General features: G+C 47.0%; 11 protein-coding genes across 14 annotated transcripts; 5 read left to right on the plus strand and 6 right to left on the minus strand.

The window, feature by feature from the left end:
* Window positions 1-1,400: 1,400 nt before the first annotated feature.
* RnpS1 (RNA-binding protein S1) lies at window positions 1,401-3,014 on the plus strand. Its single transcript, XM_017164739.3, has 3 exons — window positions 1,401-1,558; window positions 1,629-1,793; window positions 1,915-3,014. Coding segments are annotated over exons 1-3 (1,128 nt in total). The 5' UTR covers window positions 1,401-1,556; the 3' UTR covers window positions 2,876-3,014.
* Window positions 2,943-4,651, minus strand: LOC108073210 (probable tRNA (uracil-O(2)-)-methyltransferase). The gene is made up of 2 exons (XM_017164738.3): window positions 4,374-4,651; window positions 2,943-4,312 (listed from the first exon to the last, which is right to left on the minus strand). Exons 1-2 carry the CDS (start codon window positions 4,639-4,641, stop codon window positions 3,015-3,017), a joined length of 1,566 nt encoding a protein of 521 aa, XP_017020227.1. The 5' UTR covers window positions 4,642-4,651; the 3' UTR covers window positions 2,943-3,014.
* Window positions 4,652-5,039: 388 nt separating this feature from the next.
* BckdhA (Branched chain keto acid dehydrogenase E1 subunit alpha) lies at window positions 5,040-7,103 on the plus strand. The gene is made up of 4 exons (XM_017164803.2): window positions 5,040-5,204; window positions 5,259-5,796; window positions 5,854-6,019; window positions 6,269-7,103. The coding sequence occupies exons 1-4, from the start codon at window positions 5,136-5,138 to the stop codon at window positions 6,816-6,818; spliced, it is 1,323 nt and encodes a 440-aa protein (XP_017020292.1). The 5' UTR covers window positions 5,040-5,135; the 3' UTR covers window positions 6,819-7,103.
* Window positions 7,037-8,888, minus strand: AP-1mu (adaptor protein complex 1, mu subunit). Of its 2 annotated transcripts, XM_017164804.3 has the most exons (3): window positions 8,771-8,888; window positions 7,770-8,717; window positions 7,037-7,708 (listed from the first exon to the last, which is right to left on the minus strand). In XM_017164804.3, the coding sequence occupies exons 2-3, from the start codon at window positions 8,589-8,591 to the stop codon at window positions 7,250-7,252; spliced, it is 1,281 nt and encodes a 426-aa protein (XP_017020293.2). In that variant the 5' UTR covers window positions 8,592-8,717; window positions 8,771-8,888; the 3' UTR covers window positions 7,037-7,249. The 2 variants fall into 2 exon arrangements, with proteins under 2 accessions (XP_017020293.2, XP_070143633.1); XM_070287532.1 differs by having other exon boundaries at window positions 7,770-8,876.
* A 169-nt stretch (window positions 8,889-9,057) lies between these two features.
* MBD-like (methyl-CpG-binding domain protein 2) lies at window positions 9,058-10,928 on the plus strand. Of its 2 annotated transcripts, XM_017164721.3 has the most exons (3): window positions 9,058-9,335; window positions 9,588-9,983; window positions 10,297-10,928. In XM_017164721.3, the coding sequence occupies exons 1-3, from the start codon at window positions 9,160-9,162 to the stop codon at window positions 10,784-10,786; spliced, it is 1,062 nt and encodes a 353-aa protein (XP_017020210.1). In that variant the 5' UTR covers window positions 9,058-9,159; the 3' UTR covers window positions 10,787-10,928. The 2 variants fall into 2 exon arrangements, with proteins under 2 accessions (XP_017020210.1, XP_017020211.1); XM_017164722.2 differs by lacking the exon at window positions 9,588-9,983 and having other exon boundaries at window positions 9,066-9,335.
* On the minus strand, window positions 10,918-13,050 carry LOC108073205 (metaxin-1 homolog). Of its 2 annotated transcripts, none has more exons than XM_017164723.3 (5): window positions 12,825-13,050; window positions 12,599-12,745; window positions 12,213-12,491; window positions 11,619-12,014; window positions 10,918-11,447 (listed from the first exon to the last, which is right to left on the minus strand). In XM_017164723.3, exons 1-5 carry the CDS (start codon window positions 12,909-12,911, stop codon window positions 11,373-11,375), a joined length of 984 nt encoding a protein of 327 aa, XP_017020212.1. In that variant the 5' UTR covers window positions 12,912-13,050; the 3' UTR covers window positions 10,918-11,372. The 2 variants fall into 2 exon arrangements, with proteins under 2 accessions (XP_017020212.1, XP_017020213.1); XM_017164724.3 differs by having other exon boundaries at window positions 10,918-11,554.
* Window positions 13,051-13,150: 100 nt separating this feature from the next.
* Window positions 13,151-15,989, plus strand: Vps45 (vacuolar protein sorting 45). Its single transcript, XM_017164718.3, has 3 exons — window positions 13,151-13,451; window positions 13,517-13,715; window positions 13,766-15,989. The coding sequence occupies exons 1-3, from the start codon at window positions 13,359-13,361 to the stop codon at window positions 15,196-15,198; spliced, it is 1,725 nt and encodes a 574-aa protein (XP_017020207.1). The 5' UTR covers window positions 13,151-13,358; the 3' UTR covers window positions 15,199-15,989.
* Window positions 15,990-16,108: 119 nt separating this feature from the next.
* On the plus strand, window positions 16,109-18,856 carry LOC108073163 (dynein regulatory complex protein 11). Its single transcript, XM_017164670.3, has 5 exons — window positions 16,109-16,348; window positions 16,410-17,410; window positions 17,463-18,371; window positions 18,431-18,601; window positions 18,655-18,856. Exons 1-5 carry the CDS (start codon window positions 16,109-16,111, stop codon window positions 18,827-18,829), a joined length of 2,496 nt encoding a protein of 831 aa, XP_017020159.1. The 3' UTR covers window positions 18,830-18,856.
* LOC108073206 (U6 snRNA phosphodiesterase 1) lies at window positions 18,693-19,912 on the minus strand. Its single transcript, XM_070287533.1, has 4 exons — window positions 19,760-19,912; window positions 19,367-19,708; window positions 18,946-19,302; window positions 18,693-18,825 (listed from the first exon to the last, which is right to left on the minus strand). The coding sequence occupies exons 1-3, from the start codon at window positions 19,855-19,857 to the stop codon at window positions 18,966-18,968; spliced, it is 777 nt and encodes a 258-aa protein (XP_070143634.1). The 5' UTR covers window positions 19,858-19,912; the 3' UTR covers window positions 18,693-18,825; window positions 18,946-18,965.
* Window positions 19,913-20,063: 151 nt separating this feature from the next.
* LOC108073208 (mitochondrial pyruvate carrier 2) lies at window positions 20,064-21,302 on the minus strand. The gene is made up of 4 exons (XM_017164728.2): window positions 21,167-21,302; window positions 20,913-21,078; window positions 20,816-20,856; window positions 20,064-20,402 (listed from the first exon to the last, which is right to left on the minus strand). Exons 2-4 carry the CDS (start codon window positions 21,055-21,057, stop codon window positions 20,133-20,135), a joined length of 456 nt encoding a protein of 151 aa, XP_017020217.1. The 5' UTR covers window positions 21,058-21,078; window positions 21,167-21,302; the 3' UTR covers window positions 20,064-20,132.
* A 588-nt stretch (window positions 21,303-21,890) lies between these two features.
* Window positions 21,891-25,205, minus strand: LOC108073207 (mitochondrial pyruvate carrier 2). The gene is made up of 4 exons (XM_017164727.2): window positions 25,071-25,205; window positions 23,508-23,746; window positions 23,399-23,439; window positions 21,891-22,484 (listed from the first exon to the last, which is right to left on the minus strand). Exons 2-4 carry the CDS (start codon window positions 23,686-23,688, stop codon window positions 22,224-22,226), a joined length of 483 nt encoding a protein of 160 aa, XP_017020216.1. The 5' UTR covers window positions 23,689-23,746; window positions 25,071-25,205; the 3' UTR covers window positions 21,891-22,223.
* Window positions 25,206-25,367: the final 162 nt, after the last annotated feature.

Genomic DNA, 25,367 nt, shown 5'->3' on the forward strand with positions numbered 1-25,367 from the left:
GGAACTCCTCAAAAAGAGTTTCTGCGTGCGAATCGGTTCGAGTGGAGCGGCTATTCATACTTGGGCAGGGTCGGCCACTGAGTTGGGGTCGCTCAACACGGTGGCCGCCCTCTCAAAATTAAAACAATAAATTATAAAAAATAAACGCATACAAACAGGCAGGGCTGGCATCAAAATATACGCTTTTCCCATGGAGTCCGGACCCCAAGCAACACACACACAAAGATTGACGGACGGAAGTGGAGAGAGCAAAGAGAGGCACTGAGCGGCATTGAGAGTGCGAGAGAGGACCCACCTAGCCATGTCTGGCCGTGTAAGTGTTTGTGCTTGTGTGTGTGCAAGTGCCCCCCCTCTTGTTGTTGCTATTGCGTAGTCATGGCAGTCAACTTTATCGACGATTGCTCTTTTTCTCGTTTCGTTTTCGTTACACACACTGATTATATGAATATGTATACTATGAAACGCTTGTTGGCTGGCTGGTTTTTGGCAATTACGCTGGCGTTTCAAAACACAATGATTTGGCTAAATTGTGACCAATGCCTTTCTGGTATACACAGGCCAATTTGCATAGGCTGCGAGGATAACTGCACTTCACAAACACACCATTAGCATAGCCACACACGACCGCATTTCGGAATAGGAGTCGCAATCGATGGGGCGGGGGAGTTGAATAAATTTGAAATAAAACGGATAAATAAATAATAGTACACACCAGTCACAAGCGAGACAAATAGCAGCCGAGCTCCCGACTCAACGGACAAAGACGCTGTGTGGTAAAATGTACCCAGGCGCTCCTCTCTCTTTTTCACTGCGAGTGTAGATATGGAAAATCGAAACTCTGTGGCTCTGCTCTCCACTCTCGCCGTCCCGCTCTCCCCCGCACACGTACAAAATCAACACAAGTTCACACATACATACATACAGACGTGAACTCACAATGACAACCACTTCGTCACCAGCAGATAAAAAGTGCTGGCCTTAAAATATTGCGTTTTATGTAATTCCACTAGATACATACGTTGCGGAAACAAGCACAATTCATATTTCACGGTAGCGCAAATAATAATCGTTATTGAATACAAATTGCACTTGGTTGTATGGGTGTATCTTTATTTTTTATGGGAGTTTACCTCTTGGATTTTCGACCTGAAAGCTATATGCGCGTTGGATAGAGATGAACAGACGTCGATATCAGTATCGATATGTTATGCATCCCTAGTTCTATTGCAACTGAAAAAGCAGGCAAAGAAAAAATTACAAGTTCTTATCCTTTAAATTTGGTTCACAACGTTAACGTAGTGGAGAATATAATATTGATATTGAAATTGGTTTAGGACTATTCGATCACTTGACATCCATAAGAACCGATAGTATCGATTATTTTCCCAGCTCTAAAAGGGTTTTTCATTGGGCAAGCTACAGTCACACTAATCTCCACCGAAAACGCTAAAACTCTGCTGGAAAATAAGGGTTTTATTTATTAAAACGAATAGCAAACACCTCGTAGGGTGTGCTGGCCCATTTAGCTTCTCTTAAACGCAATCTGCAATTGGAAAATGTAAGTAATAAAGTATATTTAACCCCCGAGCCCGATTGAAACATTTCTGCCTTTCTTTGGCCGCTGTTAGGGCGCGTGCCCAGAGTCCCGCCGGTGAGGGTGAGAAGGAAAAGGACAACAAGGATAAGGACACCAAAGAGAAGGACGGCAAGACAGCGGCCAGCAGCTCCTCGCGCAGGGAACGTGAACGAAAACGCCGCGGTTCGGCTTCCTCCAGCAGCGACTCCAGAAGCAGGTAAAATTACCGGCAAACATACACCTACATACACACGTATGTGGGGTTAGTTACTGTGGCCAACCTCCAAATATGGCATTTACCAATGGTGGTTTTGAACTGTATAATTTATAATTTCTAGCTCTTCGGAGAGCAGCTCATCGCGCAGTAGCTCTGGCTCAGACTCGCGCTCCAGTTCGAGCAGCTCCAGTGACTCTTCAAGCTCCTCGTCGTCTTCATCGAGCGACTCGGATCGCAGCGAGAAAAACAGGCGTCGGGGCGCCGGCGGTGGGGGCAAGGACAAGGAAAAAGAGAAACCCGCGCCACGATCCCGCTCTCGCACCCGATCGCCCAGGCGCGCATCCAAGTCACCGAGGCCGGGCAGCAAGGCGCGAAAGGAACCAGAGAGGGATCGCGAGCGTCGCAGTCGTTCCCGGGACCGGAACCGCCGTGGTCTCTCCAACGAAAGGCCCGTTGCCGAGAATAATAATGTAAAGCGCGAGCGTTCGCGCTCGGCAAGTCGCTCGCGATCGCCGCGACGACGTGGACGTGGCTCCGTGGACAGGACGCCGCCACCGAAGCGACGGGAGCGCTCTCGCTCAAGAACCCGCACTCGTTCGCCCACACCCAAGCCGGTGCGCATTCATATCGGTCGTCTGACGCGCAACGTGACCAAGGACCATGTGTTCGAGATCTTCAGCAGCTTTGGAGATGTAAAGAACGTCGATTTTCCTACGGATCGTAACCATCCGAACTATGGGCGAGGAATGGCCTACATAGAGTACGCCACCGCCGAGGACTGCGAGTCGGCCATGAAGCACATGGATGGTGGCCAAATCGATGGCCAGGAGATAACGGTGTCGCCAGTCATCATACCCAAGCAGCGACCACCCATGCGCCGCCCCTCACCCCCCATGCGCCGTCCGCAGAACAACCGCTGGCGCTCCCCGCCCCAGTTCAATCGGTTTAACAATCGCGGAGGAGGTGGCGGTGGCGGCGGACGTCGTCAATCGCCCATGCGCGGCCGGCGGTCTCCCCGTCGTCGCTCCCGATCCCCCATTCGTCGTCGGCGCCGCAGCAACAGCAGCGATAGCTCCCGCTAAAGGACGTGGCATGATGCCTAGATCGTACAATGGACACATGATGCATGCCAATCGGCGAACACGAAGATGATTGCACTTTTCTTTATATTATAATCTGAACAATAAACGTGAGCAAGCGCCACATCCATAATGCGAATAATTAGTGTATAAAGCTGCACTCGGAATCTGCGAGGGGACAGCCCAGCGGGTGATGCATCTTGAAGAAGCAGCTACGCTTCTTGGTGGTCAGACGTGATGGCAGGAAAGCTATTGGCTTGGGTTTTCGGATTCCTATGAGATCTCCGCCGCAGAACTCGAAGACCTCGTGCTTATTCCTCAGCAAGGTCTTGATGCCACCGCACTCGGACTTAATCCCACTCAACTCTTCCTTGTTCAGAGTCTGGGCAATCTGCCGCATGGGTAGCCTTCCCAGCCACTTATCCTCATCGGCGGCAAGGAGTAGGTTGAAGATTTTCAACACCAGCCCATCGATGATAGATCTGTCCACCTGCGTGCAATTTCGCACGTTCTCCTCCTTCTCGCGCAGCTTAATTTCGTGATCCCCCGTTTTGTACTTTCGCAACTCCTCCTGGACAAAATACTCCAGATCCCTAGAGTCCTGTGCAGTGTTTCCCTTTATTCCAATCAGAGCCAAACGCTTGGTGCTGGGTATTTTCAAGCGATCTTGAAGGATTTCAAAGCCGCATTCCTTGGTTACATGGGTGACGTAGTGGAAAAAGTCCTGATAGGCACTTATTTTGGTGTTCCGCCGCCTGAACTTGGCTCCAGATAGCTCGTACGGGCAGCAAGGTAACAGAAAGAAATTGGCCTTTAAGCGCGACGCCAAGACAGGAAGCCACGGCGAAAGCTCATCCGAATGGTTGCCGATTAACCAATCTACATCGGGAAAGTCCAAAGAGGAACTGTTGGGCTCCACTGCCTGCTCGACAAGGCTCTGTTTGGTGTCCTCCGGGTAAAGAGACCAAATCTTCCGCTTCCTGATATCGTAGCCATAGCCCTTGTAGCCCTCGGCATTGAGCACATGCACCAAGAGTCCATTGCCACAGCCCAGGTCCGCGAAAGCCTTGGGTTCTGTTTGGGTTTGGCTCCAAAGGACAATAAGGTAAGCGGCGATGGCCAAGTCCTCGTAGATGAACTTCAGCGGATCCGTGGACTCCTGAGCAGTCTGCCAGTACTCTAGGAGGCGCTGGGAATGCTTCCGTTTCAGCCCCTTGTACAGATCATTGTACTTTTCAACATCTATCAAACTCAAGGATTTCAGCCTGGCTTCCTCCTGCTTCGACTGCGACCAGCTCAGAAGCTTTGGCCTCAGAACATACTCCAGCCAATTCGGATTATCTTTGGCTTCCAATTTAAGCTGTCCCTCAAGGAGTCGCACCGAGAAGTCATCAATAGCATCGCTTGCACACTGGCACTGATAGCTACGTTCCACAAAGTCTGTAATTGAGAGTTGGCTTAGTTCTTTTAAATTGATTTACTTATATACTGGTATTCCCACCTACAGTCCCAGTAGCCAGAATGTTCTCCGCCAGTTTCTTGGGCAGCAATTTGTATCCTATCTTGAATCCCTGGCACGTGCGCTGGTCTGGCTGCTCCCTCAGGGATTTCGTGAGTTCCTCCTCGCTGGAATCATGCAGCTGGCCATCCTGCTGTTTCTCCACTTGCGTTACCACCACTTCGAATATCTTTTTATTCAAGGCATGATAGTTTTTGACCAGTATTCCTACTGCCTGCCAGAATTGCGCTTCTTCTACCACCGATGACATGGTGTCGAAAGGGTAAGGTGGCTTCGAGAACTGGCAAATATCAAGTATACGCTTGTTATCGATATTGACTGGGGGAAAATTTAAATAAGTCTGATTCATGCCATGTTTTATTCATACATTATTCACATATTCATGTTCCTTGGGATTGCTTTTCGTATTCAAATACTTAAAATAGGCAAAGTAACGAAACATACCTTTAATTTGGATCTAGTTCTATCTTAAAATAAATAAAGGGGCTAATTTCGGGTAGCCAAAGATGGAATTTGATAAAATAAAACACATAATTAATAAAATAACAATTAAAACTATAACAACTTGCGGATATAAATGTAATCGCTGTTCCATCGATCTCGATGACAAATATGCGAGAAATCGATTGGCATGTCGAGGGTATTCTACCTGTTGCGTAATCAGCTGGCCCCACACGCAGCCGAATCCGAATCTGCGGACTTTACCTGTTGCATTTAATAGCTTTTAGATACAAATTATACAGAATGTCATTCCTGCGAAAGTCGGTGCAATTGCTGGGTGCCGTGGGCAGGAACCAGCAGCACCTAAAAGCGGTATGTGATGTGAGATATTAACCCTAGTGTTTGTTTTGATCTTCCACTGGACAGATCCGAGGTGCAATCTCAGCAGCAGCACCGCGGGGCTACAGCTCGGAGGCGTCGACCGACTACGCCAACTTTCCCGGCGCCAAGGCTCCCTTCGTCAGCAAGCTGAAGCTCAATATGCCGGAGGATTATGCACCCATACCCATTTACCGCGTAATGGATCGGGATGGCTTCATAGCCGATGAGAGCCAGGATCCGCAACTGGGCCGCGAGGTGGTGGAGAAGATGTTCCGCGACATGGTGCTACTGAACACCATGGACAAGATTCTGTACGAATCGCAACGGCAGGGAAGGATCTCCTTTTACATGACCAACTTCGGCGAGGAGGCGTCGCACATTGGCAGTGCTGCCGCCCTGGAGATGCGTGATCTCATCTACGCTCAGTATCGCGAGGCGGGTGTCCTGGTGTGGCGTGGCTTCCGCATCGATCAGTTCATTGACCAGTGCTTCGGCAACCAGGATGATTTGGGCCGGGGCAAGCAGATGCCAGTGCACTATGGTTCCAAGGAACTTAACTTTGTCACCATATCCAGTCCGTTGTGTGAGTATCCGTTGCTGCATTATCAATTGATTTGTTGTAATCTTTGGTAAAATTTAGCCACCCAGATGCCACAGGCCGTGGGCGCCGCCTACGCCATGAAACTGCGTCCGGACAACGACGCCTGTGTTGTCTGTTACTTTGGCGAGGGAGCAGCCTCGGAGGGAGATGCCCATGCTGCCTTCAACTTCGCAGCCACCCTGGGTTGTCCAGTGATTCTGTTCTGGTGAGTTTGTGAGAAGAATTTTACAAAACACTTTTTATCTATAACCTAACTTTAAAGCTTTCAAACAAAGATACAAATAATAGTTAGAGATACGGATGTCACCTCTTTTGATAAGATAAAATAATTTTACGAAAACATTTATGTTATCAACTGATGTTAGCTTCATTTAAAAAGCCCTTCCAGTATATATTAGATTTCCTTATTGTACTATTTTAAATATATTGATTTTCGAAATCTTCCCCTATTTAGTCGCAACAATGGCTTCGCTATATCCACACCCTCCCACGAGCAATACAAGGGCGACGGCATTGCAGGACGTGGCCCAATGGGCTACGGCATTGCCACCATTCGTGTGGATGGCACCGATGTCTTTGCCGTCTACAACGCCATGAAGGCGGCCAAGGAGTACGTGCTAAAGGAGAATAAGCCAGTGGTGTTCGAGGCCCTGGCCTACCGTGTGAGCCACCATTCCACCTCGGATGACAGTACCGCCTATCGATCGGCAGATGAGATCGAGGTGTGGAACTCGGTGGAGCATCCCATCTCTAAGCTGAAGCGCTACATGGTGCACAAGGGCTGGTTTAACGAGGAGGAGGAATCCGCGTTCGTTAAGGATGTGAGGAAGAGGGTCCTGAAGCAGATCGCCGTATCGGAGAAGAAGACCAAGCCCAACTGGAGCGAGATGTTTGAGGGCGTCTACGCCGAGATGCCGCAGCACCTCGTCGAACAGCAGAAGGAGTTGCAGCAACACGTTGAGGCCCACAAGGAGTTCTACCCCTTGAAGAACTTCAAGCAATAGATCCGTCGCGCCAGGACAGAAGCTATCCATCAACTCAGAAATCAAAGCGAACCGAGAGACTCGATCGAAAGTGCATTTATTATGATTAAGCAATAGGCAAAAACAATTTTGTGCGGGTCCAACCCGTTTGTTATGACTCATCCCCTTGTGCCTGTGGAGTGGGTCAACTCTCGGCTGGGACTATACTGATCACTGATGACCCACTCTGGTCCAGCTGGTGTTATGAAAAGGTGTTAAAATTTATTAAATTTGATTTACATACAATATACATATACTGAAACAATACGAATACAAATATATACTTTTGACTTAACGCAACGCATCGCAGACAAAAACGCGGGTGGAGGAGGTGAAGCTACCTGTTGCAGGGATGATGACTCGCTGAAGCTTGGCTGGAATGATGCTGGGGCGGGATCGCTGTTTGAGCCCGCTTAGTTGGTACGCAGCTGGTAATCGCCGTTCTGGGTGATATCCCTCACCCAGGGCAGCGCCTGGTAGCCGCTCTTCTCGATAATCTTCAGGTAACGCACCTGAATCCCCGATGTGGTGAAGTAGGGAATCTCGAAGCGCACCTGTATGGGCGGCTTGCCCTCCGTATTGTCCTCGCTCTCTACACTGGGCAGTCCAAAGTGCGCACGCATTAGATACTCCTTGCCGCCCGGAAACGACTTGATTGTCCAGATTATGGCGTTCTGTTCTGGCGCATACTTGCAGCTGCCAATGGTCGTCTTGAACTTGGGCGAATCCGCATCGGCGGGCACGGGAATAACGATCTCAACATTGTTGGCTGTCGATCTCCGCTTGAACTGTGACTTTGCCTTGATCATGTACTCCACGCGCGAATGGGCGTGTCTCTCGATCACCGACTCGATCCATATCAGAGGCTTGACCTGTCGAAACGAGATTTGGTTTGAGCACCACTGAGAAAAAGGTCCTTTAGAGGATACTCACATGCGTGTTTAGACGATAAGACATCAATTCGAATTCGCCGTCCGGCGGAATGAACGAGATTGTGCGGTCGTTCTCGAACCGGGACAATCGGACGCACTGGTGGAACTTGACGTCCTCCAGCTCCACGGACTTGGACTTGCCGCGACCTGTGCTCTCGAACAGGACCTTGTCATTGAGGCCGAGCCGCAGCTCAGGCATGCCGGACAGGTACACCCGCATCTTGATGGCGCCCACGATTTCGCTGCGCAGCACATTGCCATTGGCGTTAGCCAGAAGGTTGACCGACTCGATGACATCAAGGAACACCTCGTTCTTGCGGTACTTAATGCCCTCGGAGCGCCAGGAGACGGCATTGGTCACGGCCACCGGGATGCGAGGCTGCAGCTCCAGCTTGTGGCCCTCTTGCGTGATGTACTCCTGCAGGATTTTCGAGTCGGTGGTCTGCGGGTAGCCAAAGTCGAGCAGCTCGTCTAGCAGCTCGTAGATGATGACAAAGTTGTCCCGTATGGACTCCTCCTCCAGCTCCTTAAAATACTCCACGAAAACCTGGGCAATCTTGTGCAGGAAGACAAACACCAGGGCGATGTTTACGTTCTTGTTGCGCGGCGTCGTGGACACGATATACAAGTTGTTGGTCTTGATGTAGGCGAATGTCGTCTCCGCCGTCTGGAGAATGGGCGTGATCAGACCCTCCTCTTCGCGCTCCATCAGCAGCGGCATGAATTTGTCAATGACGGCCATGTCGATGTTGTCACCGCGGTAGTTGCGCGATATCAACACCTTGCCCTTGACGTCCAGCACGAATATGGCCGACGACGACATGACTCTTGTGCCGCGAAGCTCGCCCAGCAGCTGCCACTTGTCCCAGATGTGAAAATCCAATCGGATTGAGGTCTCAGGGTCTCAACTTCCACTGCTTCCTCTGCAGGCGTTGTTCTTAGCGGGCAACTGTGGCGAGGAATCGGTAAGTGGCGGCAACGGTGGTCGTGTGCTCCTTTTACATATTCTGCGGTCCGAGGGCCAGGAAAATGTGAATGAAAACTGGGAAATATCTTACGTCGCCCTTTCTGCTGTTTCTGCTTCTTCTTCGACTGCACTTAAGTGTTGGAAAGTGTGTGCAGGGGTTAGTGGGACCAGGTCACCGTTGTTTATGAATAGAATACTCCTAAATTTCATAATTTCCCAATACATTTAAATCTGTTTATTTATTAAATACAGCACTTACGGAAATTAAACTAATTTATTGTACCTTTTGATAGTTTCGGCAAAAAAGGTATCAGGAGAGTCAGCCTAAGAGCGTGGCATAATTCGCACACCGAGATACGGTCACACTGCTACTAGCCAGACGCTCTGCATTCTCCAATTTTGTTAATTATTTACTTCGGCGAGCATGCAGAACCCGAGCGTCACAATCGAGCGCAAACGCGTCGACTGCAGTGCCCTGCCGAAAGGATGGCAGCGTGAAGAGGTCCGCAAGTCCGGCAGCAGCTCCAATAGCAACGCCAGCGCTACCAACACCACCACCGCCAGCAACAACAATAACAAGGTGGATGTTTTCTACTACAGGTAAAGACGCTGAGGAGCAGCAAGCAGGCTGGGGACTGGGGGATGGGATGCACCCAATCACGGAACACTGCACGCCGTCCAATCGGATATATGTTTACTCACTTTCACTACCTTTTTGTTATTACATCCGCATAAACACCACACAACAACACACCACTCGACCCCACATCACACGCACATGTATACACACACACACACACCCACACGGTCCACCTAACCCACCTCCACCGCCGTGTTCATGTTCCGCCACAGTCCCACAGGAAAACGGGTCGAGAGCAAGCCGCAGTTGGCGCGCCAATTGGGCGGCGAGTCCTTTGACCTCGCCAGCTTTGATTTCCAGTCCGGCAAGATGCAGCAGCAGCAGCAGCAACATCACCAGCGGGCGCTGCCGTCGCCCTCCATTTCGCTGTACCGCTGCAGCGCCATGCCGTTGCCTTTGACGGGCGGCGGTGGCAGCGGTGGCCACGGATCGGCGGCCAATACCCTCAAGCGCAAGTTGGCCCGTTCGCAGCTGGGCAGCCAGGCGGGCAGTGGGGGATCTGGCTCGGGATCAGCTCCAATAGCAGCAGCGGCGGCCGCAGCAGCAGCCGTCTCCTCCTCGTCCTCGCCCACGGCAACCAACCGCCAGCAGCAGCAGATTGAACTCAGGTAGAGCCAAGTGGAGGAGCACTTGGCTCTTGCATGCCAGCGTGTCCCGTCTTATTTTCGTAGCCTTCAACCCAGACCGCAAAGTCTACAGCTGGAGCAGCAGCAAATCGAAATCCAAATCGAAACCAAATCAAAATCCGAAAAACGAAACACAATTGGCAATCAAATCGCTGTAGCTCTGTGCCACCTGAAATTTTCTGTTATTGGTCCATCTGCATGTGTCCACTTTAAGTTTTGTTTTGTGTGCTGTTTGGTGTACCACGTATTTTGTCCAGCTCCCTGCTAATTGAATTCCTTTTCCGATCCCTTACAGCCGAGCCCTGCGCACAGATGTCTCCCTGGTGCCACCCATCCGACAGACTGCCTCGATATTCAAGCAACCGGTGACGGCGATTCGAAACCACAGCCAGGATCCCGGAAAGGTGAAACCGGACGCCAAGCATGGCACTCAGGAGAAGCCCAAACAGTTGTTTTGGGAGAAGCGACTGGAGCGACTGCGCGCCTGCCACGACAATGGCGAGGAGCTCGATGACATCTCACTGCCCAAGACCATACGCACTGTTGGTCCCAATGTCAATGAACAGACCGTCCTCCAATCGGTGGCCACCGCTCTGCACATGCTCAATGCCGGCGTGCACGGCCAGAGTTCGACAAAGGCTGATCTGACCAAAAATGCGATGGCATTCATGAATCCCGAACAGCCGCTCATGCATGCGGTGATCATCTCCGAGGACGACATACGGAAGCAGGAGGATCGTGTCGGTGTGGCGCGGCGAAAGCTGCAGGATGCACTCAAGACATGAGTGCCAGGCTTCTCCCTCAAGCATACATCTTCCGATTCCATTGTAGACTCGTAACATCTCTATTTATCGTATTGACTCCCTACTATTCGAAATCTACTTGTAAGTCTAGTGTGTAATAAACCAAATCCAACTCCAAGCCGAAGGACACTGATTTACTTTATTTGAGATACACAGATACAGGTTTTTGATACTCTTTCTCTTCCTTTATTACGCTCAGATGGTTTCAAAATGCTATTTTACACAAGACGGTTTAAAAACGAATTCGAATCATAGTACATACATATATCGAATATGTATGACTGGGCCGATTTCACTGGGATATATCAGTTTCACGGGAAATTAATCTTGTGAATATTCTCTCGAAAGCTTGAGACAATCTTCTTATATACAAGAGAAAGCCAAGAATAATTGCCATAAATAATAAAAAGTATTTTCACTGCCAGATAAGATAGTTTGGTGAATTGTCACAAGATTATTTTCCGCATAATTCGACACTATCTAATGTTCACGCCTTCTTTGTGCTTCTTCCCCACATTTGTATTTTAAAATATATATATATACTACATAGAGATAAACAGAGAGATGGTTAATCGAGGCCTTCCTCCAGATCATCGTCATCATAGTCTATGCCATCGTAGTCCGTCGAGGAGCGTGCTGTTAGCTGGAAGGGATGAAGCAATCGGATTTTGCAATTAACTGAGAATTTTTTGCGGCACCTTTGCAAGGCTACCAGACTGTCTGGAGCCAAATGAAGACCTTGAACCAAAGCTAACGAATAAGCTCCAGGCAGTTATGGGTTTAAGTCTATCAAATCCAGTCTATCGTTACCCACCTGGTTGTAAATTCCACGCCATGCGGCGAATGCTCCCATGGCCAGCACTGCCCCAACGCCGGCAATGACTTTGGTGTTGAACTCCGACTCAAGGAACTTGTGCTCCGACTGCGTCAGACTCTCGCCCGCTCCACTCGGAGTTTTTGTGAGCTTCGTGGAGCTGTAGCCTTCGTCTCGGAATATATCCTTGGTGATGCGATTAATGAAGTTGACGAGGTTTTGGCAGCCCTTTATGTGGTTCTGGAGTGGATTGTTGGGCAGTGTGATCTTGAAGATTATGGCTAGGTAGCTATATACAATGGCATCGAACTCGCTGTAAGTGTCGCCGAAGAACCAGACTTTGCGACCAAGCTTACGGGAGAGCAGATTAACGCACTTCTTGGCATTGACAACGAGCTGGAAAATAAGGATCACAAAGCAAGATTATAATGACAGTGAAGGTTCATTATCAAGGAAAGAGGTTTGGAATACGAAGCCAGATAAGGATGGTCTTTGCTCGGTTATAGTGATGAAATAAACTCTTCAAATTAAGTTGCTTAAGTCTGATGCAATTAATTTTGGAAACTTCAAATGAAATTGATTAAATGTACTTACATAGTCTCCTTCGTGCTTGTCCATCTTGTCGTTGACATCAAAGCCTGCCATAACCTGGACCACGTCGCAGGCTTCGCGCTGGTAGGATGACGGGTAGTAAAAGTTGAAGGGGAATGGTGTTCTTTTGGCGTACAGGCCGCGCGTGGTCGAGTCGAAATTGTGAGGCTCGCCGTACAGGAAGTAGTGGTAGTAGGCATGCAGATTGGTGAACACCCAGTTGGCGTAGGCGCTGGACAAATGCTTTTGTTTGGTGCTTAAATGCGCATCAATCGGGTAACCCTGGAGGAGTGATTGAACGAAGCGAGCCGGTATATATATACACATACAAAAAAAATACATAAATAGACCGCGCAGTTTGTTCACCCGGCATTGTTTTCGCCACTTACCTCGAGATCCAGCACGCGCTTTATTTGCCTGTAGCCCGGGTACTTCTGGTTGCCAATCTGCAAGTAAGGAAGCTTTCCGGCCCCGGAGCGCAACGGATTGGAGCTCGTCTGCACGTCCATCGGACAACGGGTGAATCGCAGGAGGCACTGTTACCGGGGCAAAGGAAGGCGTTCAGTGATAGCGATAATACGGCGTGCTGCGGCTGTGTGATGCAACGGAACTTACCAAAGCACGTAAACATTCAAAATCAATGGACGGCAGCCCCCATTCCCCTTTGTACACATGCAGCGTGGCCCCCAGTGTCATCTCCATCTTCGAATTGGCTCTCGTCTAGACTTTTGTATCTTGCTGGTTTTCAACAGTGCACTTGCATGGTAGCCATAAAAATTTAAATCCAAAAATATATGTCAGCTTTCTTGCCGACTGCTGGGAGCTTGTGCTTTTTGATGACTGATAACTCTAGAATCGATATATCGGCGCCGTGTCGATTGTTGGCCAGTGGTGAACGTTGATTTATTTAATAATAAATAAAAACAATGTGGAAATATAAATGAATTAATCAATAAAAAGATAGGTATCTCGAAAATCTGCCTATTCTATGAAATGTTGACTACAAAAATACGCTGGAAATGTCTGAATAGCTGTTAAAGACCTATCGGCCTATCGCTGTTATTACCATCGACAACTGGCCACCTCTAACACATCTGTTTGCGAAAAAATTAAATTCTTTGGGTTTTCGCTGTAAATTAGCTGGCAAAAATGAACCTAATAAGTGGTATAAAGCTGTACATCGATAAGATGTGCACCGAATCGGGGCCGGGCATGAAAATCATCCTGCTTGACAAGGAGACGGTGAGAACCAGAACCCGGATCGAGCCAAACCTTTCCATATTGATAAACCTACACATCATTTTCAGACGAGTATTATTTCGATGGCCTTTAGCCAGTCGGACATGCTGCAAAGGGAGGTGTACCTGTTCGAGCGACTGGATTCCGGAAGGTCCAACGAGCGGCTAAAGTACCTAAAGTGCATCGTCTTCATCCGGCCCACCAAGCAAAACATCCAGTTGCTGGCCAACGAACTTCGGAATCCCAAATACAGTGCCTACTACATATGTGAGTACAGCGGAGATATGTGAGATATTTAATTCTAAACCATCTTAAAGATTTTAGCAACATAATACCCCGAACGGACATCAAATACTTGGCGGAGTGCGACGAGTCCGAGTCGGTGCGGGAGGTGAAGGAACTGTATGCGGACTACCTGTGCGTCAACCCCAATCTGTTCTCCCTCAACATACCGAATTGCATGGCTAACCTTAACTGGCTGCCGGATGCCCTGACCCACAGCATGCAAGGCATCACTGCGGTGCTACTTTCCCTTAAGCTGAACCCCGTGATCCGGTACCGGGCCGGCTCCCAAGCCGCCCAGCTGCTGGCCAAGCTGATCTACGAGCAGATCACCAAGGAATCAAGCTTGTTCGACTTTCGTTCAAATATCGATGGCTCGGCCCCTCCATTGCTACTTATACTAGATCGAAGGGACGACCCCGTGACGCCTCTTTTGCATCAGTGGACCTATCAAGCGATGGTTCATGAGTTGCTGCAGATCAATAACAACCGCGTGGACCTCTCCAATCGACCCAACGTGCCCAAGGACTTTAAGGAGCTGGTTTTATCCGGAGACCAGGATGATTTCTATGGGAACAACATGTACGCCAACTACGGTGAGATCGGCTCCACCATCAAGCAACTGATGGAGGAGTTCCAGCGCAAGGCAAACGACCACAAGAAGGTGGAGAGCATAGCGGACATGAAGAACTTCATCGAGTCGTATCCGCAGTTTAAGAAAATGTCTGGAACGGTGCAGAAGCATCTGTGCGTCATCGGAGAACTTTCCGCGCTTAGCAATAAGCGCAATTTGTTCGAGGTTTCCGAGCTGGAGCAGGAGATGGCCTGCAAAGCGGAGCACTCGGCCCAGCTGCAGCGAATAAAGAAGCTAATCGCAGACGAGAGGGTCTCTGTGGAGGATGCCCTCAAGCTGGTGGCTCTCTATGCGCTGAGGTACGAACGGCATGCCAACTGCGACACATCTGGACTGCTGCAAATAATCAAGACGCGTGGAGGAAGAGCTGCAGTGGTGCCCGCTCTGATCGAGTATGCTGGTACTCATGTCAGGCAGGGGGATCTCTTCAACATGGTGCGGATTACAGACGCCGTAAAGCTGACGCGCAACCTGATCAAGGGCCTCAAGGGCGTGGAGAATGTCTTCACCCAGCACACTCCGCTGCTGAAGGAATCCCTCGAGGATGTTTTCAAGGGTCGCGAACTGGATCCCCTCTATCCGGCCATCAATTCCGAGCTCGTGCCATTCCGAAGACCACCGCAGGAGGTGGTGGTCTTCATCATTGGCGGCGCCACCTACGAGGAGGCCTTAGCCGTACATCAACTGAACAATGCCGGCTATAGGGTCATCCTAGGCGGCACCACTATCCATAATTCTCAGACCTTTATCGGCGAGGTTTTGGCCGCTACGAATGGCATCCAATTTAAGCATACCAAATCCATGATCAAGTATTGTTCCACTGATAATATCTAAGGCGCAAAGTGACTAGCGACAATTGTATTGTTATCTATTTATTAATTTACCCATTATGTGCATAATCCATTTACTAATCGATGTATTAAGTATACAGTTTCAATGAGATATTGATCAAAATTCAGTTTCCCGGTTAGCTAATGTAATGTTAGCTATGTAAAATCTTTGCCTATAACCAGAGCTGGTGCACACCATTTTTCCAATGGGTTTTTTTTACAACGATCGTTATCATATTCACTTCAAAATCTGTTTTTAACATTTAGAAAAATCTTTCTGGATCTTCGAGCTATCGTCTTTTGAGTTTATATCGTTGATATCCCATATTTTCTGCACTTTTAAGTTAAAATATTTTGACAACCTGACTTATTGGAAACCGAATTTGAGTTGGAAACATTCTTCTTGGTTCCGAAAAGCTGTCTACCTGTGTAATCTTTAAGATAAGTAGTACTGGAGTTACTTATATTGAAGTGTTTTTATCATTGGCTTTTTCGTCAAGAGGTTCTTCGAAAGGGAGACTTATTTTGGTTCAGAAACGATAAACTGTTATTTTCCAGCTCTGCTTATAACAAATATTACCCTATAATTTACCAGGGACTCGTAAAACGGGAGAAAGCGTATCTATCTTTAGATTATTCCATGTAATATAACCATTGTAATCCATTGGACTACTGCCTTTTTCAAGTATTCCATGTAATATATATGTGTAAATGTATTTATTTGCGTTGTCCTGGAAAGGATCTCATGGCAACGGCTAAACGCGAAATATATACCAATATAAATGTAAACAAAAATGGTTTAGTCTTCATTTCCACCCCTTTAAAGAAAACATGGCCTTGGCAACTCTGCAAGCTTGGCAATGATTTATCTTCAAACAAATCAGTTAGAGGCCCTTAAAGATTGAAGAATAACCATGTCCAGCACATATTTCAACGATATCTGGCACCAGGCCCAGCATGAGTGTGAGCTGCTGTCCACCATCGACTATGAGAGGCAGCACCAGGATGTGGAGACAACGGTGGCCACCATGAATGCCGCAGTGGGTTCTGTTGCCGCCGATGCCGATGCCAAGGCTCTGTTGCAGTCCAGCTTGTACGAATTCTATCTACGTTATATCTGTCTGAGCAATCGCCTCGAGGATGTCTACGACAATGTGGGTACACTTACTCGAAAGGCAGTGGCTTAACAGGTTCAGGATTTCATATTTTCCACAGATGATACAGCCGCAGAAACGGCAGTTGGTCCGGAAACTGCTGGACGCCTGTCTCGGCCGAGTGGTTGAGCTAAAGCACGACCTCGTCAACATTGATCTGATGGAGTTTAGCTACAATGACGATGTGGTGGAGCGTCTGCGCCTCACGCCCATGGAGACGGAGCTGCGGATTCCCCGCTACTTTCTCCGCGAGCGACAGCAGGAATTGGAGTTTCGGAAGCGAACCATGCAGGAAATTCTCTTGAAGCTGGGCTGGCTGGAGGAACATGAGCTGGAGGAGACCGTCACCACCGAGATCGAGGCCATTCGGATGCTCCAGATGCATGAGAGAGCACGTCAGGGTAGGTTGCGTGCCCACTTCATGAAGGAGATACGCATTCTCAAGGAGAAGGGCAAATCGGAAGAGCGCAGTGAGAAGGAGCGCAGTGACTCCGGTCTCTTGGCCGCCATGAAGATCCAGAAGATGTGGCGCGGCCATACGGCTCGTCGGATTACGCGTCGCCGCAAGATGGAGGAGATGATCCTGATCGGCATGCTGCCCCCGCCACCGGCGGTGGTCAAGGAGCGGGCCGAGAAGCTTGAAAAGCTGCAACACAACGAAAAGCGCTACCAGGCGCAGGCCCTCTATGGGGAGCAGTTCGAGCAGCGGCAACGGGCCGTGCAAGAGGAGATTAGGACGAAACACGGCGCCAGCATGAAGGAGGACATTGCCGATGAGATCCGTGCCTGGGTGAAGGACTGCTACGAGAAAACGGGCAAGCTTCCGGACTTTCCGTCCGAGGATCAGGGCGGTTCCCTGCATATCTTCAGTAGACCTGGCACGGAGAGCGAGCACAGCCGATCGTCGGCTCGCTCCTCCAAGGAGTCGCGTAAAACCAAGGACAAGTCCAAGTCGCCGGCTCGCAGTGGCGACCTGAACGTCAACGAAAACCAGGAGGAGGAAGTCAGCTTCCAGCCGGCGCCATCGGTTTGCTTGCCAGACATCAGGACGGAGATTGATCTGTGGGTATAGGAGAGCTAAGGAGTCCTGTAATAATTTTTCCTCCAATGACAGCTTCAACGACACCTGGCGCGACAAGGACGAGACGGGCGTGCTATGCCAAGCGGCCTACGAGGACATGATCTACAGCGACAAGTACCAGGAGGTGGAGCTAGAGTTCCGTCGCGCCGTTGACGACGTGATGCGCCAGGAGATTGAGCTGCTGCAGACCGCCGTCGGTAAGAAGGTAAAGAAGAGCAGCAAGAAGACGCGACGCTCAGGCAAGAAGAGCAAGAAGAAGAAGGAGAAGGATCTGACTCCAGACCGCACCACTGAGTCGCTGTACGAGGAACTGGTCACAAATGGCATCATTCGCAAGTATCCTGAGCTCAGACTCAAGCAGTTCTTGGGCGACAAGGCATTGACTGCGCGGAACGGCACGAATCCGTCGCCGGGCGACGTCCGCCAGATCCTTACGGAATACTGCATCCTACCGCTTGGCTCTGAGGCCATCCATAACTGCACTCCGTTGATTCGTTCCATTCTGCTGGCTGGTCCCAAGGGATCAGGAAAAAAAGCTCTGCTCTACGCTATTTGCACGGAGGTGGGAGCCGTCTTGTTTGACCTGACGCCGGCTAATATTGTGGGAAAGTATCCTGGAAAATCGGGTCTCATCATGCTTATCCATCTGGTGCTGAAGGTTTCCCGATTGCTCCAACCGGCTGTCATCTATATGGGCGACGCCGAGCGGCCGTTTATGAAGAAGATACCCAAGACGGACCGCACAGATCCCAAGCGCCTGAAAAAGGATCTGCCCAAGTTGATCAAGAACATTGCGCCCGAGGATCGGGTCATCTTCGTGGGCACCTCCAACCTACCCTGGGAGGCGGACCAGAAGCTACTGCAGTCTGTCTACAATCGGTTCATCTATATTCCACGTCCGGACTATGGGGCCATGTCGCATGCGTGGAAAACCTTGCTTCAGTGGGAGATTCCTGTAAATCCTTCCGAGAATCAATCCATTAATCTTGTTTTTCCCGCAGCGAATATTCCGGCGGCATCTCCAATCTGGATACCAGCGCCATGGCCAAGATATCCGATGGTTACACCATTGGCTCGATCGACGCCTGCCTCAAGGAGGTGATGACCTGCAAGAGGAAGCTTCAGCTTCGCACCCAGCCGCTGACCAATGCCGAGCTTATCAATGTTCTGTGGTGAGTGAGAAGTGATCAGGGGTTATATGGAAGCCTAACTTTTCAGCTTATAGCTCTCGGGATCCCGTGTATCGGGAGGAGGAAGAAGCCTTCGAGTCCTGGTGGTCGAAGACCCCTCTGGGTCGCCGTCGTCAGCGGTTTCTGGAGTTGGAGGAGGAGCGTTTGATAGAGGAGCAGGCTCAGGCGGCCAAGCAGGGTAATGGTAACAAAAAGAAGGGCCAGAGCTAAAGGATAACTTTGCCTTTACTTATACAAAATCCAAGCTATGAAGAGTAAAACCCTTATAATCCTTACTAAGGAAAAAAAAGGGATATTGAATTAAAAAATCAAATTTTAATGCTTACTTTTTACTTCAACGCATTTTCTATCTTAGTTTGTAAGTGAAATCCTTTTTGCCGCATTTCAAGTGCACTTCATGGACACCAAGTGAAAGCGTGTCCTGGTCCTCAAGCAACTCCTGCAACTCCTTGAGCTTGCTATTAAGCAGTTCCTCCTCATCGCCCACGCACCAAAGGAGACTCACATGGAAGGAGGCGGGATTGTAAAACTGTTGCAGCCGGTAGTCGAGCATAACTTGGTCGATGGGCTGCAGGATGGCAGCCATTTTCTCCGCAAACGCGGCATCCAATGGAGCTGAGACGAAAGTCCTTGTTCGCTCTTCGTTCGTGTAGATACGGAGGCCTTGCAAGGTGGCAGTAAAGCTAAGATCCAAGAAATGCCTACATAGTATTTCAATCACTTTTCCTGGAGTACGTCCAAACTTACCCCGTGGAGCTGTTGAGTGCCGTTTGCAAGGATCGCGAGAACTCGTCTATCTGATGGTATTGCAGCACCACTGTTCGACTGAGACTGAGATGCAGTGACTCATTGGCTTGCAGCTTAACTTCAGGGTCCAAATGCGCTATGGCTTCTGCCTGGAACTCCTCCAACTGCTCGGCACACGCACTTGCCGGCACATAGACGTAGGTGGCCCAGTTTCCACGCTCGTGCTTAAAAGACCGTATGCGCCCGCCATGCAAGGCTGGATCATCAACGACATCATCGACGAACTCCTCGGGCTTGGGTTTCTTGGGACCCAAGAGGGCGGCAGCTGTGGGCAGGGCAGGTCTTTGGCGGTTAAATGTAGAAATAAACAGGGGAAACGAAAAAATACTTTACCTTTTAAGAGTGCCTAGAATCTCAGTGAGAGCTGTGTTGGAGGAGCCTTCGTCTTCAGAGGAAGAGGAACTGCTGGCGCCATAGTCAACGAGGGCCATCTCGTAGGAAACTTGTTGTATTTGTTTATATTATTAAATTAAACAGGACAATATCACAATAGATTGCCGCTTCTTTATTTGCATGTATCGATAAATTAAGTAAGTCAGCGATGGAAGTTTGGCTGCTTTATCGTTATCAGCTATAATTTAGTGTAACGATATCAATAAATCGATTATTGTCCGTTAGAAAATTCAAAGTTTCTAAATGAAGAGACTAGAAATTTATATTTTTTATTTTTGAAGTCTAAAGAAATTAATTTATGTACATGGGCCTATTACGAACTATCCTTAATGGCAGCTGGCTTCTGCTCGGCACTCTTCTCCAACTTGGACTGCTCCCACCTGTAGTTATAGGCACGGCCCAGTTGGAAGAGCTGCGTCAGACTCACGAATAGATTAACCGCAAATAGGCTGTAGTTCTTCGGTATGATGACCAGGGCATAGCGTGTCCAAATCAGGTTCGTTGCCCCCAGTGCCAAACATCCGTTGGGTGAAATCGTGTCCGCAGGACGCGTCAAGTCACTGAGACCGGCGATAACGAGACTCTGTATGGGCAAGTTAAGTCCAGAGATTAGAGAGATCAGACGATAGTATGTATAGTCTAGCATAGTAAGTCCGTCCCCCATTGACTGCAAATCTTTATGGCGTGTTGCCAAAGCTCTCTCTCCCGGCTATGTTGTGAAAAATTCCATAGAACCGAAAACCGCAAACTCATTTAGTTATCAGAATCTCGCGCGTGGGGACGAATAAAAATGTATTCCAAGAGAGTGAGACAAATGCGCATTTATCGCGAACCTAAACAGGTTGTTGAGAAATAAACAAATAATAATAAAATACAATATACGCGCGATTAGTAGCATTCCGCCCACAGATTTGTTTATCAGCTAGCCGATAGGAAAAATTGGCGAAGGACGCTGGGTTCAGAATTATGTAACAGCAGGGGGGATTCCCAACTTACCCATTTAACCAGCGGGGCCCAGAAGAATATAGTCTTGGGACCTAAGGACACAGGGATTTGTAAAAATCCAAGGTATCATGAGGATTACTCTACTCACCAGCTGGATGCATCCACAAGGGTCGCATCTTGGCGGGCACGAATTTGTCACAGGCTCCAATCAGGCCATTATAGGCTCTCGAGTGAAGTCCTTTTCCGGCAGAAGCTGGGACCTTGGGCGGCGTTGAGGGAGGCGTGGCAGACATTGCGGACTAGGCAATAGGTCCCTGGTAATGTAACGTCCAAGCCATTCAGATTCAAACGAGAAACTGATGTGGTTTTTCCAGTCGGGAGAGAAAAATGATTGAAACCTACCTCTCTCTAATCAAGTATTTGTTTAGCGTGATTAGAATGTCAGTCGATTGGGGATGCGATAATGATCCTCTTGTCCAGGTGCGGAAGTGGGGCCCAACAGCTCCAGCAAAGTGCCCATCGACAACTGAGTCCGCGGTCCCCACATATGTTAATGTTTCACTAGGTTTATTAACTTAGCTCTGTTATCACCTAGAATTATCAACAAATAGAAAAGGCCGCCGGCCCCTTTTCTCACTTCCCCCCATATCAGGCATAAACTAACTATAAAAGCACATCTTAATTAATTAATATTAATTATAAGCCGTATACGGTTTATAGATATCGGTGTATGAGTCTGCGTATTTCCATTTTTATCTTGAATTAATACAATTAACACAAGCTGATAAAACATACATATTGTGCAACATATTAGAGCGCAAATGGCATTTGAATAAATAAAGTATAAATAAACTTGTAATATGATCATTTTCTCTGGAAAAAAGGTAACACTTGTAAGCATTTAAAGGCCCTTAAATTCCTTAAGATATTGTAAGTCACTTAAAATAAAAGTTGTTTCAAATTAATTAGGTTCCTTGAACCCGTTTAGTGCTAATTATTGCAGCTATAATTAAAAACAAGCTTAGAAAAAGCTTAAACTTAAAGCTTTTGTAAGTAAATAATCCCCAATTTAGTGGGTTTTTCGTTCTAAACTTAATCAAATCTAACCCAATTAAAAATATGAACGTTTTTCTACTGTCTACAGTCTTACAATATATCGATTTATTTTTCTTGACAATCACAAAATGTCCAATAATGCTCGTATCCATAAAACTATATGCAAAAAGCCTCCACGTATCCAAACTTAAGTAATACGAATCACGTCGATAAGGCGGTTAAAACCATAAATAATAATGGTCAACAGTTTGTAAAACGCAAATACCCGATCTGCGAACACAGCTCCTCCTTCCTAATCATTTCGTTTACGTTGTGCGGCGTTGGATCTCTATGTACATCATTTCGTTCTAAGTCTATGTAGATTTAGGGGGACAGCACCGGTATTCGTTTCGATGATATGTCTCTACTTCTGAGCCACCAGCTTGGGCTCCTGTTCCTTCTTCAGCTTCTCCTGCTCCTGTTGGTAGTTGTAGGCCCTGGCCAGCTGCACCACCTGGGTGATGCCCACGAAGAGATTTACGGCGAACAGGCTGTAATTTTTGGGTATGATCACCAGCGAGTAGCGGGACCAGATGATGCCAGTGGCGGCCAGGGCGGCACATCCGGACACGGAGATCGAATCGGCCGGACGGGCCAGATCACTGAGGCCGGCGACTACGAGGCCCTGGAAGAAAAGAAATGTGTTTAGAATGAATATGGTTTTGGTAGGGGCTTAAGGAATGTATATTTTTAACTCTATAGGAATTCCTATTTTCTAGTTTGAACTGCACGTAAATTGACCTAAATTTTTCTGGTTTAAATAATTATTTAGTCATATAAATTAACCAAACTGAATATTTTATATTTAATTAAAACTAAGAGCTTGTTATATCCTTCTTAATTTTAAACTCAAAATAAACTTGTTTTATATGTTACACACTGCTAACCTTCATAAAATTTTTCATAAATAATAAAAATAATATTCTAAGAATAACAAATTCAAAATTCGATTAAGAAACATTAAAGCTTCTATCGAATTTAGTTGTTTGCACTGTGTTTATATGTTTTTTTACATATATGTATTAACATTCGGCTATCTGTATGTTGTTTTTTAAAAGTATTTTGATAAAACTTGGAATCTTTTCGTTTATTACGCGTATAATATAATTTATCGGTTTGCAAAAATTTGTCATCTATTTTTTATTTATAGAAACGGTTTGTCAAAACAAAGACTTCTGTCGTATTTGGATTTTGAATCACTTAAATTTCAAAATTACTTTAAGAATATCCCTTAATAGAATCTTGGATAAAATTGGCAAAGTCTTAAAGCTGAAAGCAGAAAGCTTTACAGGTTTTTGGAAACCTTTTTATTGTCAGGCAACAATCGCAATCCAGTCACACAAACCAGCTGACGGTTATCAAGCGCGCAGGTTGCTCGGAATAATCAAAATAATTTCATTTAATGGCACCTGCGCACAGATTTGTCTACCGTTGCTGCGGATTTATTGCGTGCGAATGTGTTGGTGCGATAACGAAAATCAGTGAAGGTCGCCGCGCTGTCCAAGTTATGTAATCCCTTCACTTCGCTTGTCAACTCACCCATTTGAAGACGGGCGCCCAAAAGAAGATCGTCTTGGGACCTTTGGAGGAAAGAAGCAACAAGTTACAAAAAATTTTCCAAATAGGGAATCATGATTTGAGCACCTACCAGCTGGATGCATCCACAATGGGCGCAGCTTGGCGGGCACAAATTTGTCGGCCGCTCCAATCATCCCATTGTACAGCTTAGAGTGGAGACCCTTTCCTGCAGAGGCCGCCGCCGTGGAGGCTGGTGGTGGTGGTGGGGGCTGGGGCACAGGTGGCGGGGGCTGAACGGCGGCGGATGACATTATGTGTTGTTTGTGCGTTGCTAATTAATGCAGAGACAGACACCTCCAAACGCGTTCGCTGGCGATGAGAAAATAAAATCTAGTAGGAAACGCTAAACAACCACAGTCTCGGAGCTTTGCGAGAGAGCGGAAGAGGAGAGGAAGTGACGAGAGAACTGGAGAGAGCGCACACCCACAAAGCTAAACAGCTGAGAAGTGCTGGCGAAATTTCAAGGCAAAATCTACATTTCCAGAGGGGAGTACTAATAAGAAATAGATAGTTCTATTATGATACCGACAAAAAATAAGCTATAAAAAGAAATATATTTTCGTATATAAAATATTTATGCATTTTTTTAAATAACATAAATTTGACTGCCCTCGCAAAAATAGCCAGGCTATGCTGGCAGCACTATCGTGGAGAGCGTTAAAAGCTAACTTGTTTTTACGCTCCCACGTTAATAAAACACATGTGTACGTATTCCTCTCCGGGCTTTCTAAAAATGTGCTAAAATTGTTGTTTATCTATGCAACAATTTAAAATAACATGGATATATGCACACATGTACATATCTTTTGGGAAACAGGTTTTTATCCGTATGCGAAGTTCAAAATGTGCAACATCCTTGACCTTGATCTTGAAGAGAGTGTGCCAATTTCCGCAGCTAAGTGTTGACGGAAGCAGAAGTGTCTGTATTTAATGCAGCGCTACATTCCCAAGTACAGAATATCTAAAAATATCTCTCAATTTCCTCTTTTTTTAGCAGTCACGCGATATTAGCGATGGACAAATAGTAAGTTAATGCATATATGCATTATATATGCAAAGTTTTATATGCAATATATTAAAAATATGAAATGTTTTCTACGCCTTAGTGATTAATAAAAAAAAACCTTTAATAATAATTGAATAATTTAATTTAATAAAAAGCTGACATCTACCGTTTGCTTTTATGTAAGTATCATCTCTACACAGTCAAAAAGCTTTTGACTTTTAAATGTATAAACAAATGTAAATAACATTGTTTAATAAAAAAAAATTGTACTTTTATTTAAAATAAATCATGTTAATAAAATGAGTATAACATTTTTATTAAAACGTAAATGCACTGAATAAAATGTATAAATACATGAAAATTATCTACAAGAAAATTGTGTCAAAAACCTTCTACAATGTATAATAATGGGCTGCATCAGCCACTTTCTGGGAGCTTTTATAAATATTTATTTAAATATTAAAATAATGTAATTGCTTATTGAATTTTAAAATTCTTGTTTTATATTTATTTTATAAATAATTTCTTTAAAAAGTTTAAGTTTTCAGGCGTAAAAGTTTAAAATTTTAGTTTTGATAGCTAATTACAACCCCACCCCCCTTACCATTAGTTCTGAATTGTACTCACCTGAAAAATACTCGAATTATTTGTAGGATGACTGATGCCGAGTCAGTCACTAGTTCAAACAATTTCCGTATAGCTTCATTTTTGTTTTTTTTTGTGGTCCAGCCTCTTGGGCAACGCCCAACCCCCTCTGTTGTAATCGCTTATAAATAATTGGCTGGATCGGCGTTTCCATGCGAGAGCGATTTTTAGCCAGTCGACGGGACAGCTATTGCGCATTCACGAGAAACGTGCTTGAGTGACGCACAAATCCGAATAAATGCTAATTTGCAGCAAGTCGGGCGACAACTCAAGTGCCTT

Source organism: Drosophila kikkawai, chromosome 3R, assembly GCF_030179895.1.
Source record: "Drosophila kikkawai strain 14028-0561.14 chromosome 3R, DkikHiC1v2, whole genome shotgun sequence".
In the NCBI taxonomy this organism is placed as follows: Eukaryota; Metazoa; Arthropoda; class Insecta; order Diptera; family Drosophilidae; genus Drosophila; species Drosophila kikkawai.

Bases quoted from the DNA above. Each gene is read 5' to 3' on its own strand.
- Vps45 (XM_017164718.3), top strand. From the start codon at position 13,359: ATGAACCTAATAAGTGGTATAAAGCTGTACATCGATAAGATGTGCACC. The intron at 13,452-13,516 runs GTGAGAACCAGA...CATCATTTTCAG, and splicing joins TCCTGCTTGACAAGGAGACG to ACGAGTATTATTTCGATGGC. The intron at 13,716-13,765 runs GTGAGTACAGCG...ACCATCTTAAAG, and splicing joins ATACAGTGCCTACTACATAT to ATTTTAGCAACATAATACCC.
- LOC108073163 (XM_017164670.3), top strand. From the start codon at position 16,109: ATGTCCAGCACATATTTCAACGATATCTGGCACCAGGCCCAGCATGAG. The intron at 16,349-16,409 runs GTGGGTACACTT...TATTTTCCACAG, and splicing joins TCGAGGATGTCTACGACAAT to ATGATACAGCCGCAGAAACG. The intron at 18,602-18,654 runs GTGAGTGAGAAG...TTCAGCTTATAG, and splicing joins GAGCTTATCAATGTTCTGTG to CTCTCGGGATCCCGTGTATC.
- MBD-like (XM_017164721.3), top strand. From the start codon at position 9,160: ATGCAGAACCCGAGCGTCACAATCGAGCGCAAACGCGTCGACTGCAGT. The intron at 9,336-9,587 runs GTAAAGACGCTG...GTTCCGCCACAG, and splicing joins GTGGATGTTTTCTACTACAG to TCCCACAGGAAAACGGGTCG. The intron at 9,984-10,296 runs GTAGAGCCAAGT...GATCCCTTACAG, and splicing joins CAGCAGCAGATTGAACTCAG to CCGAGCCCTGCGCACAGATG.
- LOC108073207 (XM_017164727.2), bottom strand. From the start codon at position 23,688: ATGTCATCCGCCGCCGTTCAGCCCCCGCCACCTGTGCCCCAGCCCCCA. The intron at 23,440-23,507 runs GTAGGTGCTCAA...TTTCCTCCAAAG, and splicing joins ATTGTGGATGCATCCAGCTG to GTCCCAAGACGATCTTCTTT. The intron at 22,485-23,398 runs GTGAGTTGACAA...CTTTTCTTCCAG, and splicing joins GGGCGCCCGTCTTCAAATGG to GGCCTCGTAGTCGCCGGCCT.
- AP-1mu (XM_017164804.3), bottom strand. From the start codon at position 8,591: ATGTCGTCGTCGGCCATATTCGTGCTGGACGTCAAGGGCAAGGTGTTG. The intron at 7,709-7,769 runs GTGAGTATCCTC...TCGTTTCGACAG, and splicing joins CTTATCGTCTAAACACGCAT to GTCAAGCCTCTGATATGGAT.
- LOC108073206 (XM_070287533.1), bottom strand. From the start codon at position 19,857: ATGGCCCTCGTTGACTATGGCGCCAGCAGTTCCTCTTCCTCTGAAGAC. The intron at 19,709-19,759 runs GTAAAGTATTTT...TAACCGCCAAAG, and splicing joins ATTCTAGGCACTCTTAAAAG to ACCTGCCCTGCCCACAGCTG. The intron at 19,303-19,366 runs GTAAGTTTGGAC...CTTGGATCTTAG, and splicing joins GCACTCAACAGCTCCACGGG to CTTTACTGCCACCTTGCAAG.
- RnpS1 (XM_017164739.3), top strand. The intron at 1,794-1,914 runs GTAAAATTACCG...TATAATTTCTAG, and splicing joins AGCAGCGACTCCAGAAGCAG to CTCTTCGGAGAGCAGCTCAT.
- BckdhA (XM_017164803.2), top strand. From the start codon at position 5,136: ATGTCATTCCTGCGAAAGTCGGTGCAATTGCTGGGTGCCGTGGGCAGG. The intron at 5,205-5,258 runs GTATGTGATGTG...TCCACTGGACAG, and splicing joins ACCAGCAGCACCTAAAAGCG to ATCCGAGGTGCAATCTCAGC. The intron at 5,797-5,853 runs GTGAGTATCCGT...GGTAAAATTTAG, and splicing joins CACCATATCCAGTCCGTTGT to CCACCCAGATGCCACAGGCC.
- LOC108073208 (XM_017164728.2), bottom strand. From the start codon at position 21,057: ATGTCTGCCACGCCTCCCTCAACGCCGCCCAAGGTCCCAGCTTCTGCC. The intron at 20,857-20,912 runs GTGAGTAGAGTA...CTGTGTCCTTAG, and splicing joins CTTGTGGATGCATCCAGCTG to GTCCCAAGACTATATTCTTC. The intron at 20,403-20,815 runs GTAAGTTGGGAA...TTGCCCATACAG, and splicing joins GGGCCCCGCTGGTTAAATGG to AGTCTCGTTATCGCCGGTCT.
- LOC108073205 (XM_017164723.3), bottom strand. From the start codon at position 12,911: ATGGAGATGACACTGGGGGCCACGCTGCATGTGTACAAAGGGGAATGG. The intron at 12,746-12,824 runs GTAAGTTCCGTT...CCCCGGTAACAG, and splicing joins TTGAATGTTTACGTGCTTTG to TGCCTCCTGCGATTCACCCG. The intron at 12,492-12,598 runs GTAAGTGGCGAA...TCACTCCTCCAG, and splicing joins AGCGCGTGCTGGATCTCGAG to GGTTACCCGATTGATGCGCA.
- LOC108073210 (XM_017164738.3), bottom strand. From the start codon at position 4,641: ATGTCATCGGTGGTAGAAGAAGCGCAATTCTGGCAGGCAGTAGGAATA. The intron at 4,313-4,373 runs GTGGGAATACCA...TCTCAATTACAG, and splicing joins TCTGGCTACTGGGACTGTAG to ACTTTGTGGAACGTAGCTAT.